The sequence below is a fragment of the Podarcis erhardii genome (assembly GCF_964252035.2).
Source record: "Podarcis erhardii genome assembly, chromosome: 5".
NCBI classification, from domain to species: Eukaryota; Metazoa; Chordata; class Lepidosauria; order Squamata; family Lacertidae; genus Podarcis; species Podarcis erhardii.
Window position 1 is genome coordinate 59512617 of NC_138509.1, and position 13819 is coordinate 59526435.

The 13819-nt window shown below is 46.9% G+C and overlaps 1 protein-coding gene across 1 annotated transcript; it reads left to right on the forward strand.

Moving 5' to 3' along the window:
- The first annotated feature begins 128 nt into the window (after positions 1 to 128).
- ENTPD7 (ectonucleoside triphosphate diphosphohydrolase 7) lies at positions 129 to 12921 on the forward strand. Its single transcript, XM_081863822.1, has 13 exons — positions 129 to 727; positions 996 to 1097; positions 2369 to 2548; positions 6498 to 6703; positions 6830 to 6980; positions 8334 to 8437; positions 8987 to 9043; positions 9426 to 9574; positions 9676 to 9842; positions 10122 to 10446; positions 10529 to 10614; positions 10777 to 10938; positions 11654 to 12921. Exons 1-13 carry the CDS (start codon positions 489 to 491, stop codon positions 11880 to 11882), a joined length of 2157 nt encoding a protein of 718 aa, XP_081719948.1. The 5' UTR covers positions 129 to 488; the 3' UTR covers positions 11883 to 12921.
- Positions 12922 to 13819: the final 898 nt, after the last annotated feature.

Sequence of the window (13819 nt, forward strand, 5' to 3'; positions counted from 1 at the left end):
TGTCTCCCGCCTATCCAGAGAGGCTATTGGGCAATACCTCTTTGACCTTTCGTTCGTTCCTCACCCGATTGGCTACTTTTCCCCTTTATTCGAGATACGTAAGGAAAAGGAGAAAGGTATTGGCTACGATGCCTGCCGTTCAAACTGACAGGCTTGTAATAAGGCTGCGCAGTTTTCTATGGTGCGTGGGGTTTGTTTGTGGATGTTGGTTGGCTTGCTTTCAGTGATGACGTTGCCGTGGGAAGAATATGCCTGTACATTGGTGGACCAAACATGCAGTGTGAGAGTCGACTGGGGGCTGCGAATGGGCAACAGAGCGCCTGCGCGTTCCGGCGAAGACGAGGCCCACACACAAAAAAAGGAGGTGTACGTTGAAAAGGCACCCTTGGGCCTACGAATTGGGCAATATACGCATGACGTAACGAAAACCCGCCCGAATGACCCTCGCCGGGTTGGCCCAGAGCTTGTGACGTGTTGGAAATTACTGAATGACACTTGAGGAGAGTATCAGTCCCGTCCTGGGAAGCGCGGCGTGCCCTTCGGAAAGCGCAGCTGGTTGGCTGCCCGCCGCGGGAGGCGGAGCCCAGGCCGACTCGGTTCGGTTGCGTCAACCTTACCCGGGCTCTGCCATTGGCTGCCGCCCAGCCCGGTCGCCCTGGGGACGTGGCTGGAGCAAAGGGCCGACGAAGTCGTGGCGCCGGACGGCGAGCGCGGGGCGAAGGAAGCGGTAAGTCGGGCTCTCCGGGGAAGCGGGGGGGAAAGGAGCGCTGCCTGTGTGGAAGGGGAACCGCGGCACTGCCGGGCGGAGGAGCCTGCTCTGCGGCCAGAGGCGCGTCTCTCTCTCTCTCTCTCTGGGTGAAGCTGATCTCAGCATGGGATGAAATGTGGAGCATTCATTAACGGACCAATTTTGTGGCCCTTTCAGGGGGTAGAGCGGGAAGGTCGTCGGCGCTGATCCCTGGTTTAACCACTCCGTCTCTTCCTTCCTTTTTCAGGGTCCAGGTTCATCCCGCAACTTGGAGGAGCCGAAAGAGATGCTACTTCCTCCTGGGATCCGCACTGGAAGCTGACAGACTGCGGGGCGAGCACATGGCCAGGTGAGGTGATGGGATCGCGTGTCCCACTACGAATTGCCCACACGGTTTCCTTTCCGGCGTTGCCGGCTTCCTCCTCCTCGTTGTCATCGTTGTACCCCGTGGGCGTGGGCTGCTTCCCGGCTGCTAGGCAGGGCGGTGGCGACCTCGATGCCACTGGAAGAGCAGGTGCGCTGTGGGAGCCTTGGGGCCTGGAGTTTGAGACCCCTCACCCACAAGCGCAGGGGGAGACCAACAAAGAAATGGAAGGATCTCAACAAAGAACTCTTGATCTGAAAACCAGATATAGCCCAGCACTGATCTGGGTTCGAGATTGCTTGTTGATTGGCATGGCTTTGGGACAGGGGTTTTGCATTTAGAACAGCTTTGCTGCAGGGATTCTATCTGAAAGCTTTGGCGTTGCCTTTTGATTTGTGCTCATGGCACGATCTTCTCTTGCTGCTCAGAGATTGGGATACACACAGCGTTATCTACCCTTCTCTTCTGCTCCCTTTCCCCTGATGACCCTAGTTACAGTGATGCTGTCAGCCTCTTCCCTTGCTCCCTCTGTGAGGCTGGTATGTCTTAAAAACCTCTGCTGCTACAGCCAACCTGGCTAGCAGCCACTTAAGTTCAAAGATCACAGCTTGGTGCTAATCGGTGCAGGGTAGAAGGGCAGCCTGAGTGTTTCCACGTGGTCTCTGCAGAGTATCTCTGATTGTTTCCCAGCACTTTAACCCCATTATTATTCAAGTCCCAAATGAATGGTTGGGAAAGGGGAAGTGGGAACGAAGAACAGAGTAGCAGAGGCTCACCTGCAAGTTAGGAAAGATTGAAAATGTACAATGCACGTCGTGTGTGCCCTTCCACAGAGATGTGTTAATGATTATGGCTGCAATCCCAGGGAGTAAGCCCAGTGAATATAGTAGGATGTACTTCTGAATGAACATGCATAGGCTTGCATTGTTGGTGATTAATTGCAAACTATTGCTAGCTGACTCAGTTGGCTTGTTTAGATGCAAGGTTGCCAATGCCGTTAAAATGTCCTTTTAAGACTGCAGTACTCCGTACTCACATGGGTCCCATCTGCTCCTTATTACATTCCCAGCTGCTTTGGAAGAAGGATCCTCCTGTACCAAACTTCCAGCTGTAGGCTATGCTGGTTTAGCTGTGTATGTTGGAAGCTTCAGCACTTGGATTTCTAAGATCATTTTGTTGGCAAGGACCTGTGGATGACTGATGAGACTTTGCTAGACGTTTAACAACTGTTTAATCTGATTTTCCCCTTCTTCCAGGATCAGTTTTTCCTGTCTGTGTCCAGCATCTTGGCACTTCACAGTGCCTTCAGTGAGCCTTTGTCTCCGTCAGCGGCTGGGCCTGCTGGGCCTCTTCGTTGCAGCCAGTATTTTGCTGTTTGTGGGAATCACAAATCTATGGCGTTGGAAAAGTAGTTCTCGGGACTGGCAGTCTGAAAGGTGGGTGAATGTGACTGCACTGGACTGGCATGAAGCATGCTGGGATAAGGCAAAAAGATGCTTTCAAAGGAGTCAGTCAACTTCCATTGCTTGTATTTCCAAGTTAGCTAAGCTTTAGCAAAGCATTCTAAATTAATTGCTTCTGAAATGGGTTGTTCATATAGGTGAAAAGGCCACTTTGTACCCTACAAAACGCTTAGAGAGATTAGTTAAGAATATGGCACAGTATACTGCTCTGAGGCAGCTAGGGCAGCCAACAGACTTTTGAAAAACAGTATGTTCTAAAGTAAGGTACAGCAGCACAAAATACCTTTTTTGCACATCTTTGTGAGATAAAGCCAGATGTAATTATTTTTTTCCTGCTCTAAAATAGAGGGGAGCTGCAAGAAATGAAATGGGTTTAAGGAAGCAATTGTCCAGCAAGACATATTAGTTTATGCATGAAATGAAACGAACCCTAAAGGAAAGTGCTACGCTGTATGGCGTATATTAGGTGTCTTCAGGGTCAGAAAGTACTGTGTGCCTTTTAATCAAAGCTAAGATTATTCTGTACTTTGGGTGTTGTTGGACTCCCAGATCCCATCATGCCTAGCCAACATGACCAATAGCTGATGACCAATAGTTCATCAACATATGGAGAGCCAAGGGTAGCTACCCCTGCTCTAGATGTTGGACTACAAGGCTCATTGTTCCTGACAATTGACAATGGTCACTGTTACTAACAGGAGCTGGGAGTCCTAACACCACCTGGTGGGGGGGGCAGGTTCCTCACCCTTGCTATACATGCTACACATAGTGTAGAATCTGGTTTCCTGGGGAAACGGGAGGGGGGGAGGGGAGAGTTAGTGGCACCAAACAAGGTGGCAGTTTCTATGGCACACAAAGTCCTTCTATCCCCCTCCTTTCCCCTCTGTTCTTCTACGATCTTGGTCTTGGGTTACAAAATTGGGCATATATTTCTGCATTTTTTATGTAACACAAATATAGCAGTAGAAAAGGAGATGCTTGATGGAAAAAACTGCAGAGGAAATGGCAGGGCATATTTCACAGTTCCCATCCAGCAACAAAATGGGAGTGATGGGAAGAAGCCACATGGACTGAGTTCAGCTGGCATTTTCCCACCCACAAAGGCTGAAGCCCTTTTAAGCTGGAGGGGGAGGAGGAAGATGCTGTGCTAGTCCTGCTGGGCAGTGCTTTCACAGGGCTTCTGTTGGCGCTCTTCATTTAGTGAAATGTTGGGAATGAAGGACTGTCAGCGTGTCAACATAAGAACCCAAGGTTTAACTGCTGGGAAGTCCCAAATTTTGCCCTTAAATGATTCCCAACCCACACATATAATGCTGTTCAGTACGTTTGCATAGGGACTGGCAATTCTGCTGCCAGTTGGTGTTCTGCAGTTGGAAAGTGTGAGGTATCTGGCACAGAAGCAGTTGCTTGAACTGGTTTGCCCACCTTCTTTTACACAGTCCCTGTTTGGGTATTCAGGCTTCACATGTAAGCAAAAATGTGAGGAGAAGCTGGAGAACTGTGCTGCCAACCCCTCTCCACAGCATCATCTGTACAAAGTTCAGAGCTTTCTCTCTCTCTCTCTTTCTCTCTCTGTGTGTGAAGTCCTGATTTAGCAGACTTCTAAATCGCACAAGGAACTGCCATGAGGAGAAGAGGCTTCCCACTTCAGACACCTCACTTTTCCCTATACCCACTCCTCTTAAGATGAGTAAAATTTCAAAATGACTAGATGTGTGAGTTGAAGTATTAACACCAGTCTGCTGTTCCTAAAGAAAGGAAGTTGTCAATAAATATAACACCAGAGAGATAGGAAAGCATAAAAGACAACAAGCAACTCGTAAAGAAAACAAAAGGTAACAACAACAACAACAAAACTTCTTAACATTACTAACTGGTTCTTCATTGGTGCTAAATATGCTGGGCAGATTACTAAGAATTAAAAATTACTAAACTAGGAAGTAATTATTTACATTTCTGTTCGTAAGATGACAAGGAACAGTTCTTTAAGTCAAGGATGAAAGCTGATGATTTTCCATAGGCAATACTGCCTGTCCCCCAGATGTATCTTAAGAAATGAGGGGATAGTTTTAAGATTCTAAGTTAGGATCCCCCAATCTGAACCAGACTTCTCATGGTCTGCTGGAAAATGACAGTACTTCCTCTGAAGCCAGAATTTTATTTGATATGCTAAAGAGGGTCTCTCCAGCTGCGGTTCTTTATAAGATTAACAAGTCTAGACTTGTTGATGTTATCACTTTAAAATGGGCCATTAAGATAAAGGTAGGGTAAATGTTTTGGCAAAAGCCAGCTATTTGCATTTGACAACCACCTTAAACAAGTCATTTTCAGACCAAAGGAGAGATTGGTAATTACTTTTAAATTCACATTTCCTCTAAACTATACATTCACATTGTATACATTCTCTCAGCTTCCCTTATGGCTGGTAGCAACTTGCCTTTAATTTTAAAAGGGCATTTCTGCTGCAGCTTTTGTTTGCATAATATCCAGTAACATCCAGCATTTATTTGCATAACATCCTGCAGTAATTATATTTATTAATTATGGAATGTATATCCTGCTTTTCTTTCATCGTGGAACTCAAGGTGGCATATATAGGAATCCAAGATGAGCCCATCCTGGCAATAGTAATAATAATAATAATAATAATAATAATAATAATAATAATAATAATGCCCTGCTCATCTGGCTGGGTTACCCCAGCCATTCATCAGATGCACACCAGCTTACCTTCAGCAGGTTCATTGCTGGACCTGGGACTAATGCTTGTGCCTCTTCTTTCAAGAGCAGAGCTGATCCTACAATATGCATTTAGCTGCATGGCTTTTATTTTTTCAATGTGATGTGGATTGGACAGAATTTTCTTGTTGGGACAGACTACCAATTACTGTACTCAAATAATGTGACATTCAATGGCTCCTCTAGAACTCAGACTCTGATAAACTTCTTGTCCCACCTGACACAGTTCAGAGGGCCTGGCACTGCCTCAGCCATGGTAGTCCTACCACATGGCAGGCCTTGGGTCTTCCTGCTTCTCCTCTTCCTTTGCCCTTTCCTCCTTCCATGCCTCAACTTTTGTGACCTGACCTGTCTGTGATAGGTCTGGCCTCTCCTCCCTCTTGGATTAGATGCAATTGTATCTGTGCATCTCTTGGCTCCTGTGTCCATGGGGAAATCCAACTGGAATACTTGGGGTGGTGCGTGGCATTTGTGAGAGCTGCTGCTCTAGCTGAGTGCCCAGGGAATCTATGCCCTCTTCTGCAAAAGTCAGGATGTTGGAACATTTGGCCCTGTGGCAGTTGGCCGTGGGATGGCCTTCTTCAAACCCTTGCTTTGTTCCACCGCTGCTGCTGCTGGGTGGGGGAAGCAGCAGAGGCTGTGCTGACTGAGCCAGAATTTCCTTCAGTGCAAGAAAGGGGAGCAGGATCAATAAAAACTGTGGTGGCATGAATTCTCTGTCTAATGGATCTGCAAAACCCACTAATTTGGTTAGCTTTCTTCTTAATGGCTGGACATGGTGTGGTCTCTCAGTCCTGTTTTCTGATTGCACCGATGAAATGGCACAAAGTGGGTAGGTTGGGATGTCTGCTTCAGTTCTCTGGTTCCTGGGGAGCTGAATCCAGTGCCTAGGGGGATTCCAATAACTTTCATCTGGTTTCTAGAAGGGGGAATGAGAGCCTCCGCAGGGACTAGATGCACATGCTGGGTCAGCATCGCTTGAAGCATTTATGGAGAAGTGATATAGGCATTTTGTGTTCCTGTAATTCCTGTTATTGCTGTTGTGCAATAATAGACAGCCTCTGAAAGAGCAGAGCAGGCGTTTTATGGAATGCTGGATCTGCCTTTTTATTTTCTTTTAGGGGTGTGAAGACTGGTCTGGTCTCTAACTCTTAACTCCAAATCTTCCTCATTCCCCTTGCAGGTACCTGGAACGGTTTCATACCTTGGAGGCAACGGACACAAATAACCCATCTCTGAATTACGGGGTGGTTATTGATTGCGGGAGCAGCGGGTCCCGAGTCTTTGTATACTTTTGGCCACCACACAATGGGAATCCGCACGACCTGCTGGACATCCGGCAGATGCGAGACCGTAACGGCCAGCCTGTTGTCAAGAAGATCAAGCCAGGTTTGGATATTTCCAAATGCCTTTTTTGTTGGTGGCTGTGAACCCACAAGCACCAAGCACCTGGAGGTGGGCAGAGTTGTTCTGCAGAGATGGCAGCTGAGGGAATATTCCCTTTTCATTGTGCAGGGATCTCTACTCTGGCAGCCACTCCAGACAAAGCTAGTGACTACATCAGGCCGCTGCTCAGCTTTGCTGCTGCCTATGTGCCCAGTACCAAGCACAAGGAGACTCCCCTCTACATTTTGTGTACTGCAGGAATGAGACTGCTGCCTGACTGGTGAGTGAGCTATATTTTTCCAAGACCTGAGCAGAGTAGGCTTGGGACTGGGGAGCAGGAAGTGCCGGGCCTCTTGGAGCTACAGATGGACTTGCATCCTGAAGTGGAAAGGGACAGGATGTGGGGTGTATCTTCACTGTAGCAGTCAAATACAACATTTCCTGTTTCCTAGAGTGGACACACAGGGGAATGTTGCTCCAGACAGGGAGGATTTCCTGTCATACCTGCTCTGGAGCATCCTCCCCCTGTGTGTGACCAGGTAGATGGGTGTGACCCTAGCAGACCCTATAAAAGGGCCAGTCACGCAGCCATCTTCCTCTTTTGCTGCTCTTTTGCGACTCCTCTGCTGGCTCTTAGCCAGCAGCACATGGTTCATTCTTACAGAGGATGGAAGCCACAAGGTAGAAAGTCTGAGACCTAGCTCAGACTTCTTTTCTCTACAACTGTAACTGTGACTACAAAATAAAGCCTGCCTTCAGGACAATACTGTGAACTGAATGTAAGTAAACTTTATCATTACTTTTAAAAGAAGACTGTCATGTCATTATTCTTTTTAAGAGGGAACTAAAGGGGAAATTTACCAGGAACAATCCAATCTGGACAAGCCAGACTGGATTGCTCAATTCAAATGATTCTAACAAATCCATCAACTAGCTTCCAGCAATGTGCAAGGGAATGTGCTCTGCTACTACTACTACTACTAATAATAATAATTTATTATTTCTACCCGCCCATCTGGCTGGGTTTCCCCACCCACTCTGGGTGGCTTTCAACAGAACATTAAAAACAGAATAAAACTTCAGACATTAAAAACTTCCCTAAACAGGGCTGCCTTCAGATGTTAAGGTGTTCCACAGGGTGGGCACCACTACCGAGAAGGCCCTCTTCCTGGTTCCCTGTAACCTCACTTCTTGCAGTGAGGGAACTGCCGGAAAGCCCTCGGCGCTGGACCTCAGTGTCCGGGCTGAACGATGGGGGTGGAGACTAGCTCACTAACGTGAGTGAGGAAGGATAATATTTAATCAATATATCTTCTCCTACTATCCACAACATTCCCACACAGGGTTCCCTAACTTGATAGTGAGCAATGGGTCATCTCCACCCCAGGTGGACTAAAAATTAAGTCCTGCTTATGAAGTTGTTGTGGGTGTTTGCAAATTCGTGGCTGGAAAGAGACCAAGTGAGAAGGGTGACTTGCACAGGGGGACAAAAGGACGGGATTTTGAAATGAGGTCGAGTCTGCTGTTTAGACATCTTGACCATTCGGCAAAGGAGCAGTGGAGAGGGGGGTCATTATATTTCAGTACAAAGAAATGGGAGTTGCTCAGTTTGTCTGCTTGTGGATCTTCACAGGCAGCAGACGGCCATCCTGGCAGACCTGGTGAAGGATGTGCCCTTGGAATTTGATTTCCTCTTCTCAGAATCACAGGCAGAAGTGATCTCTGGGAAGCAAGAAGGTAGGTGTTGGGCCAGAAAGGCTCGCTCACTCCATCATCACTGTGATGAGGCTGCATTTTAATATTTTAATGTTTCAATATTTTAATGTTGTATTTTAATCTTTTTTTAAGTTGTATTCATTCAACTTGTTTTTATTATTGCTTGTTAGCTGCTCTGAGCCCGGCCTTGGCTGGGGCGGGCAGGGTATAAATAAATAAATAAATAAATAAGTTGTATTCATTCAACTTGTTTTTATTATTGCTTGTTAGCTGCTCTGAGCCCGGCCTTGGCTGGGGCGGGCAGGGTATAAATAAATAAATAATCATCATCTTAGGGAGTTTGGCAAAGGGTGAAGGGAGAGAGGGGGGAAGTTAGGTAGTGAGGCAGCACTGCGCAGGATCTGGGGGCTTAGCTAGCTGTTACACCAGCTTAACTTGCTGTTGGCGGTGCCTGCCCCTTGGGGCTGTTCCCTCCCCTCAAACTTCACAGGGTGCTACTCAAGTCCTGTACCTTCAAGGAACCCAACACTGCTTTTGATTCTCTTTCTTCCCCCACCCCCAATTTCCCAGGAGTCTATTCTTGGATAGGCATCAACTTTGTATTGGGAAGATTTGACCACGAAGAAGGTGAGACTGCGGGAAAGGGACAGTGGAGTTGAATGGGTAGGTAGAAGTTTTCTCTTTTGGCTCAGTTCCCTCTTGAGGGAGGGAATCTCCAGCACAGTTTGCTCGATTCCCAGCAGGAATGGAGATTTGGCTTTCCCACATGACCTGAACTAAGGCCCCTTCCCATTCTGCAGTTTAGCAGGAGTGAAGGTGAGCAAGAGAGACGAGAACGGATCCCCACTTCTTCCCTAACTTCTGCCCCCCCCCGCCCCCCCAAACCCTAGACATTTCTAGTGTTCAGCCCAAGAGGTATGGGGATGTGCCATCTTCCATCTCCATCTTCCATTGCTTTGGAAACTCTCTCTTTCTCTTTCTCTTTCTCTCCCTCCCTCTGGGATTGTAGAGGAAGATGCAGTGATTTCTGTGACCCTGGCTGGCCAGGAAGAAACCCTGGTGCGAAAGAGGACTGTTGGGATCCTTGACATGGGAGGTGCCTCTCTGCAAATCGCCTATGAGGTGCCAACTTCCACGTCCTTCTCTTCCCCGCAGGAGGTGTGTAGTTTGGGAAGGAAATATGTGCTATGGTCCAGGTTGGGCACTGTTTCTTACTCCTGCTCTCCCTCCCCCGCCACTCTCCCCTCTGCTACCAACAGGAGGAAGCTGCCAAGAGCCTGCTTGCTGATTTCAACCTTGGCTGTGACATGCAACACACGAAGCACGTGTACCGAGTCTACGTCAGCACCTTCCTGGGCTTTGGGGGCAACTACGCCCGACAGCGCTACGAAGAGCTGATGCTGAATCAGACCACCACCCGCAACAGGTGATGTCCTCATGCTGCCAGGTTTCAAAAGGTCTGGCTAAAGGCAGCTCTGGATTCCACTGCCCCCAGGAGTTCAGGGTGTGGCATCCTGGGAGAGAGTGTGTGTTTATTTGTAGGAGGCAGGCTCCCTGAGTGATGAGATCAATGGGAGAAGTTTTTGATGGTCCGCATGCATACCTCTAGCCTGTTTCGGGTTGGCACAGAAGAACTCACCAATCATAACTTGCCGCTGGGGGTGTCTGTGTTTTCCCAACCCTGAAGTTTAGGCTCTTGTTGCAGGTTGCAGGGTGAGCAGCTTGGCGCAAATGCTGGGGTGCCCGTCTTGGACCCCTGCCTGCCTGTGGGACTGGAGGATGTTGTGGAGCATGGCGGACAGACCCTGCACATCAAGGGCCAGGGGGACTGGCAGTCGTGCGCGAAGCAAGTGCGCCTCCTGCTGGCGGGAGACAACAGAACCACGGTCTCTCTGCGCAACACCTATCAGGCACCAATTGACTTTGTTAACAGCGAATTCTATGGGTTCTCTGAATTCTACTACTGCACCGAAGATGTGCTGCGCCTGGGAGGACTGTACCACATGCCCACGTTCACACGCGCTGCCCAGGTGACTCTAGAATATGTGATCACTTTGCCAGGATAAGGGGGTGTTGTTTCTGTGCCCACTCATGTCTTTTGCCTCCTTCCAGGATTTTTGCAGCCTGAGCTGGTCCTTATTGACCCAGAGGTTCCGAGACCACCTATACTCAGCACATGCAGATCTGCACCGTGTCAAGTAAGAATCCATTCTTTCTTTTCACAGAGAATGTGCTTGGTCCTTAACTCTTCTTCCATGGGCGGTGAAGGGGTGGGGGTAAGATTGCCCCCCAGCAGACTTCTCAACTGATGAGCCTCAGTCCAGCGTATTTGTGATGGAGTCTCTATGCTCTGCTTGCAGGTACCAGTGCTTCAAATCAGCATGGATGCACCAAGTGCTACACGAAGGCTTTCATTTCCCCATGGATTATTCTGGTCTGCGCACAGCCCAGTTGGTGTATGATCGTGAGGTACAATGGACACTGGGAGCCATTCTCTATAAAACTCGCTTTCTGCCACTCAGGTAACCTAAATTGCTGCCCACTACATGTTTTCTCATCTTAAGAGTGGTAGAGTTCTTTTGGTTACTTCAGAATCAGTCTTTCAAACAAGGTCTTCAGTAAAGAACTGGACCATGGCACTTGACTAGGAGTAAAATGCCGGTTTTCTAGCCCCAATTAGAGTGTTCAGTCATATTAATATGTGAACTTGGGAGTAAGCCTCACAGAGTTCAAGATGAGGAGGGCTTACTCTCAATAAGTATGCATAGAATTGAGCTTGAAACATGGAGGAGTTCAGTACTCTGTGTTTAGTCTGAAGTTGCATTTTTTAAACTTGAGAAAGCAAGTGATCTGCCAGCAGAGCTTTTCTGAAAGAAAAACAAAACAACAGAAAAGGAGAAAGCAGAGGCATGCAGAGACCTGGTTTGTTTTTAAGAGGTACGTAAGGGAGAGACATCAAAAGCACCCTCAATGAAGCACAGAGCCTGCGTGAAAAGGAAGGATCCTTTATCAGTAGGCAACATGGTGTCTTAAACCATTAAACTAAACCTATGTTTTCGACATCTCTCATCTATTTACAAATGGACTGTACAAATGGACTGGCCTGAGAAAAGCCAGGTATTTGGAAATCATACTTAATTGCAGTATCTGGAATGCTTCTGTCTGCTAGTTGCAAGAGATTCAAGCTTAGCGCAGCTTCACATTTTAACTTCAGACTGATTTTTCTTTGTTTTTCAGGGATCTCCGCCAGGAGAGCATCCACCAACCTCGCAGCCCTTGGCTCCGTCTCTCCTTTGTTTATAACCACTACCTTTTTTTTGTGTGCATTCTTGTGGTGATGCTTGCAATTGGACTCTACCTCTTCCGTCTGCGCCGCATCCACCAGAAGCAGTTGCACGTGGCACAGCTGGACCTGCTGTGGCTAGCAGAAGTGGTGCCGCTGCCAGCACAGGAGGCAGCCTCCTGACAAAAGAACTACCTCTCAGTGAACTCTCTCCATGTCTGCCCTATTGGCAGTGGCTTTTAATGGGCCAGAAGCTGTGATTCTCTTGCGGGCTAGTCCAGAATTCTGCAGGACTCCAGTCCAACCCCAGAGCCTAAACAGTGTCTGCTCCGACTTGCCCCTAACCCAAGCCGCTCAACCCTAATGGACTCTAGATTTTCCTCCGTGGCTGAAATCCCCAGCCACTGTGGGAGAATCACGCTGCAGGTGTTGTGAGGCAAGGGAAGCTGATCTCTGTTACCCTTGACAGTGGGCAAAAGGCAGCATAGCTGAAAGTGACCAAAGAAACTTGATTTACTCAGGAAGGGAGGGAGAAGGACCTTGTGTGGCCAAGAACTGGACAGCTCTCCCGCAAAAGGAAAGAAAGTGGTTCTTTCTGGTGCTTTACTATGAGCACGCCCCCCCCTACTTCTGTTGATGTCTGTGATAGGACCAAAAAAGGAGTCGTGCAAACAGGATTCCTTGAGGGTAAGAAATAACCTTTTAAAAAAACCAAGGCAGATATTTTGCTGCCTTCCTTCACACTCCTCCCCACAAATACATTTTGCACAAACTCCTTTCAAATCCCACATTTACCCATCATTCAGTGTGTCTCAGTGCTGTTGTCCCAGCACTGGGGCTTCCAGCAGTTCCAAGTTTCACAGAAGACCACCTTGAACTGTGGAACGCTGTCTCTGGTACTTGTTTTAACAACACCTAGCCCATAAACTCAATCAACTATGGGCTAAGTTAAATTATGAATTTGTTTTCATACTTGAACTCCAGTTACTGTAGCAATAAATTATGCTGAACTGTGTAAGCAGAGTTTCTTGATGCTAGTTGTGCTGGAAGCTTGTTGGTTGGTGTAGCTGGTTGGTTTTACTAGCTGTAAAAACCATAATTTCTCACCTGTGCTCAAGAATGAGAACCAATCTACAATTGTAGGCCAAAGGAAAAGAACTTGCTTTATTGCTGTATCATCCTGAACACAATAGGGTTACTATCATAAATCCTAGTCTGGAAATTTGCAGTGGCTTAGTTGCTTACACCAGTGTTTTTCAACCTTTTTTGGGCAAAGGCACACTTGTTTCATGAAAAAAATCACGAGGCACACCACCATTAGAAAATGTTAAAAAATTTAACTCTGTGCCTATATTGACTATATATAAAGTAATTCTCTTGAATAGGAATCAAATAAACACAAAGAAAGTATTTTATAATTACTTTATTATGAAATAGTAAGTAAACAGAAATATGAAAAATTATAAAATACTTTATTTTTAAATCTTTCGAATTTTTCAATTTTTCCCACGGCACACCAGGCAACATCTCGCGGCACACTAGTGTGCCGCGGAACAGTGGTTGAAAAACACTGGCTTACACCACCTGGAGAGTTTACTGAAGTGCTCCTTGTCAGGAAACACAGACCACTTTTGATTTCAGCCCAATACCAATTAGATGCTATGGATAGAGGCTGGAGTATTACCCTGGCTGAATTTCAAGCACTTCTGGGCCCCATATCAGATGCCTTTAACAAAAGACAAAGAAAGCTCACATACTAAAAAAATTTATTTTCACGATACCAGTTTACACTCAATAAATACAAATACACAACATTATAAATAATAGTGGAAGGGGGAATTCTAGGCAAATGCATCCTAGTGCAGCAGCCTCAGTGCTAATGGACAAAAATAGGGAGAGAACAGATTTATTGGGTGAGCATCACCATGTAAAAGTGAGGAAGGTGTCCAGAGTTCCATCAGCAATTATTCAATCTTAGCGCTCATTACAGGACTTTCAAAATGCAAACATTTTCCCTAACTGCCAAGAGAGGAATATTTAGTTACAACATCAAACCCAAGAGCAGATGCCACCAAGATGCATCAATTAAAACAGGTGGGAGATGGTTAAACAAGTGAAAT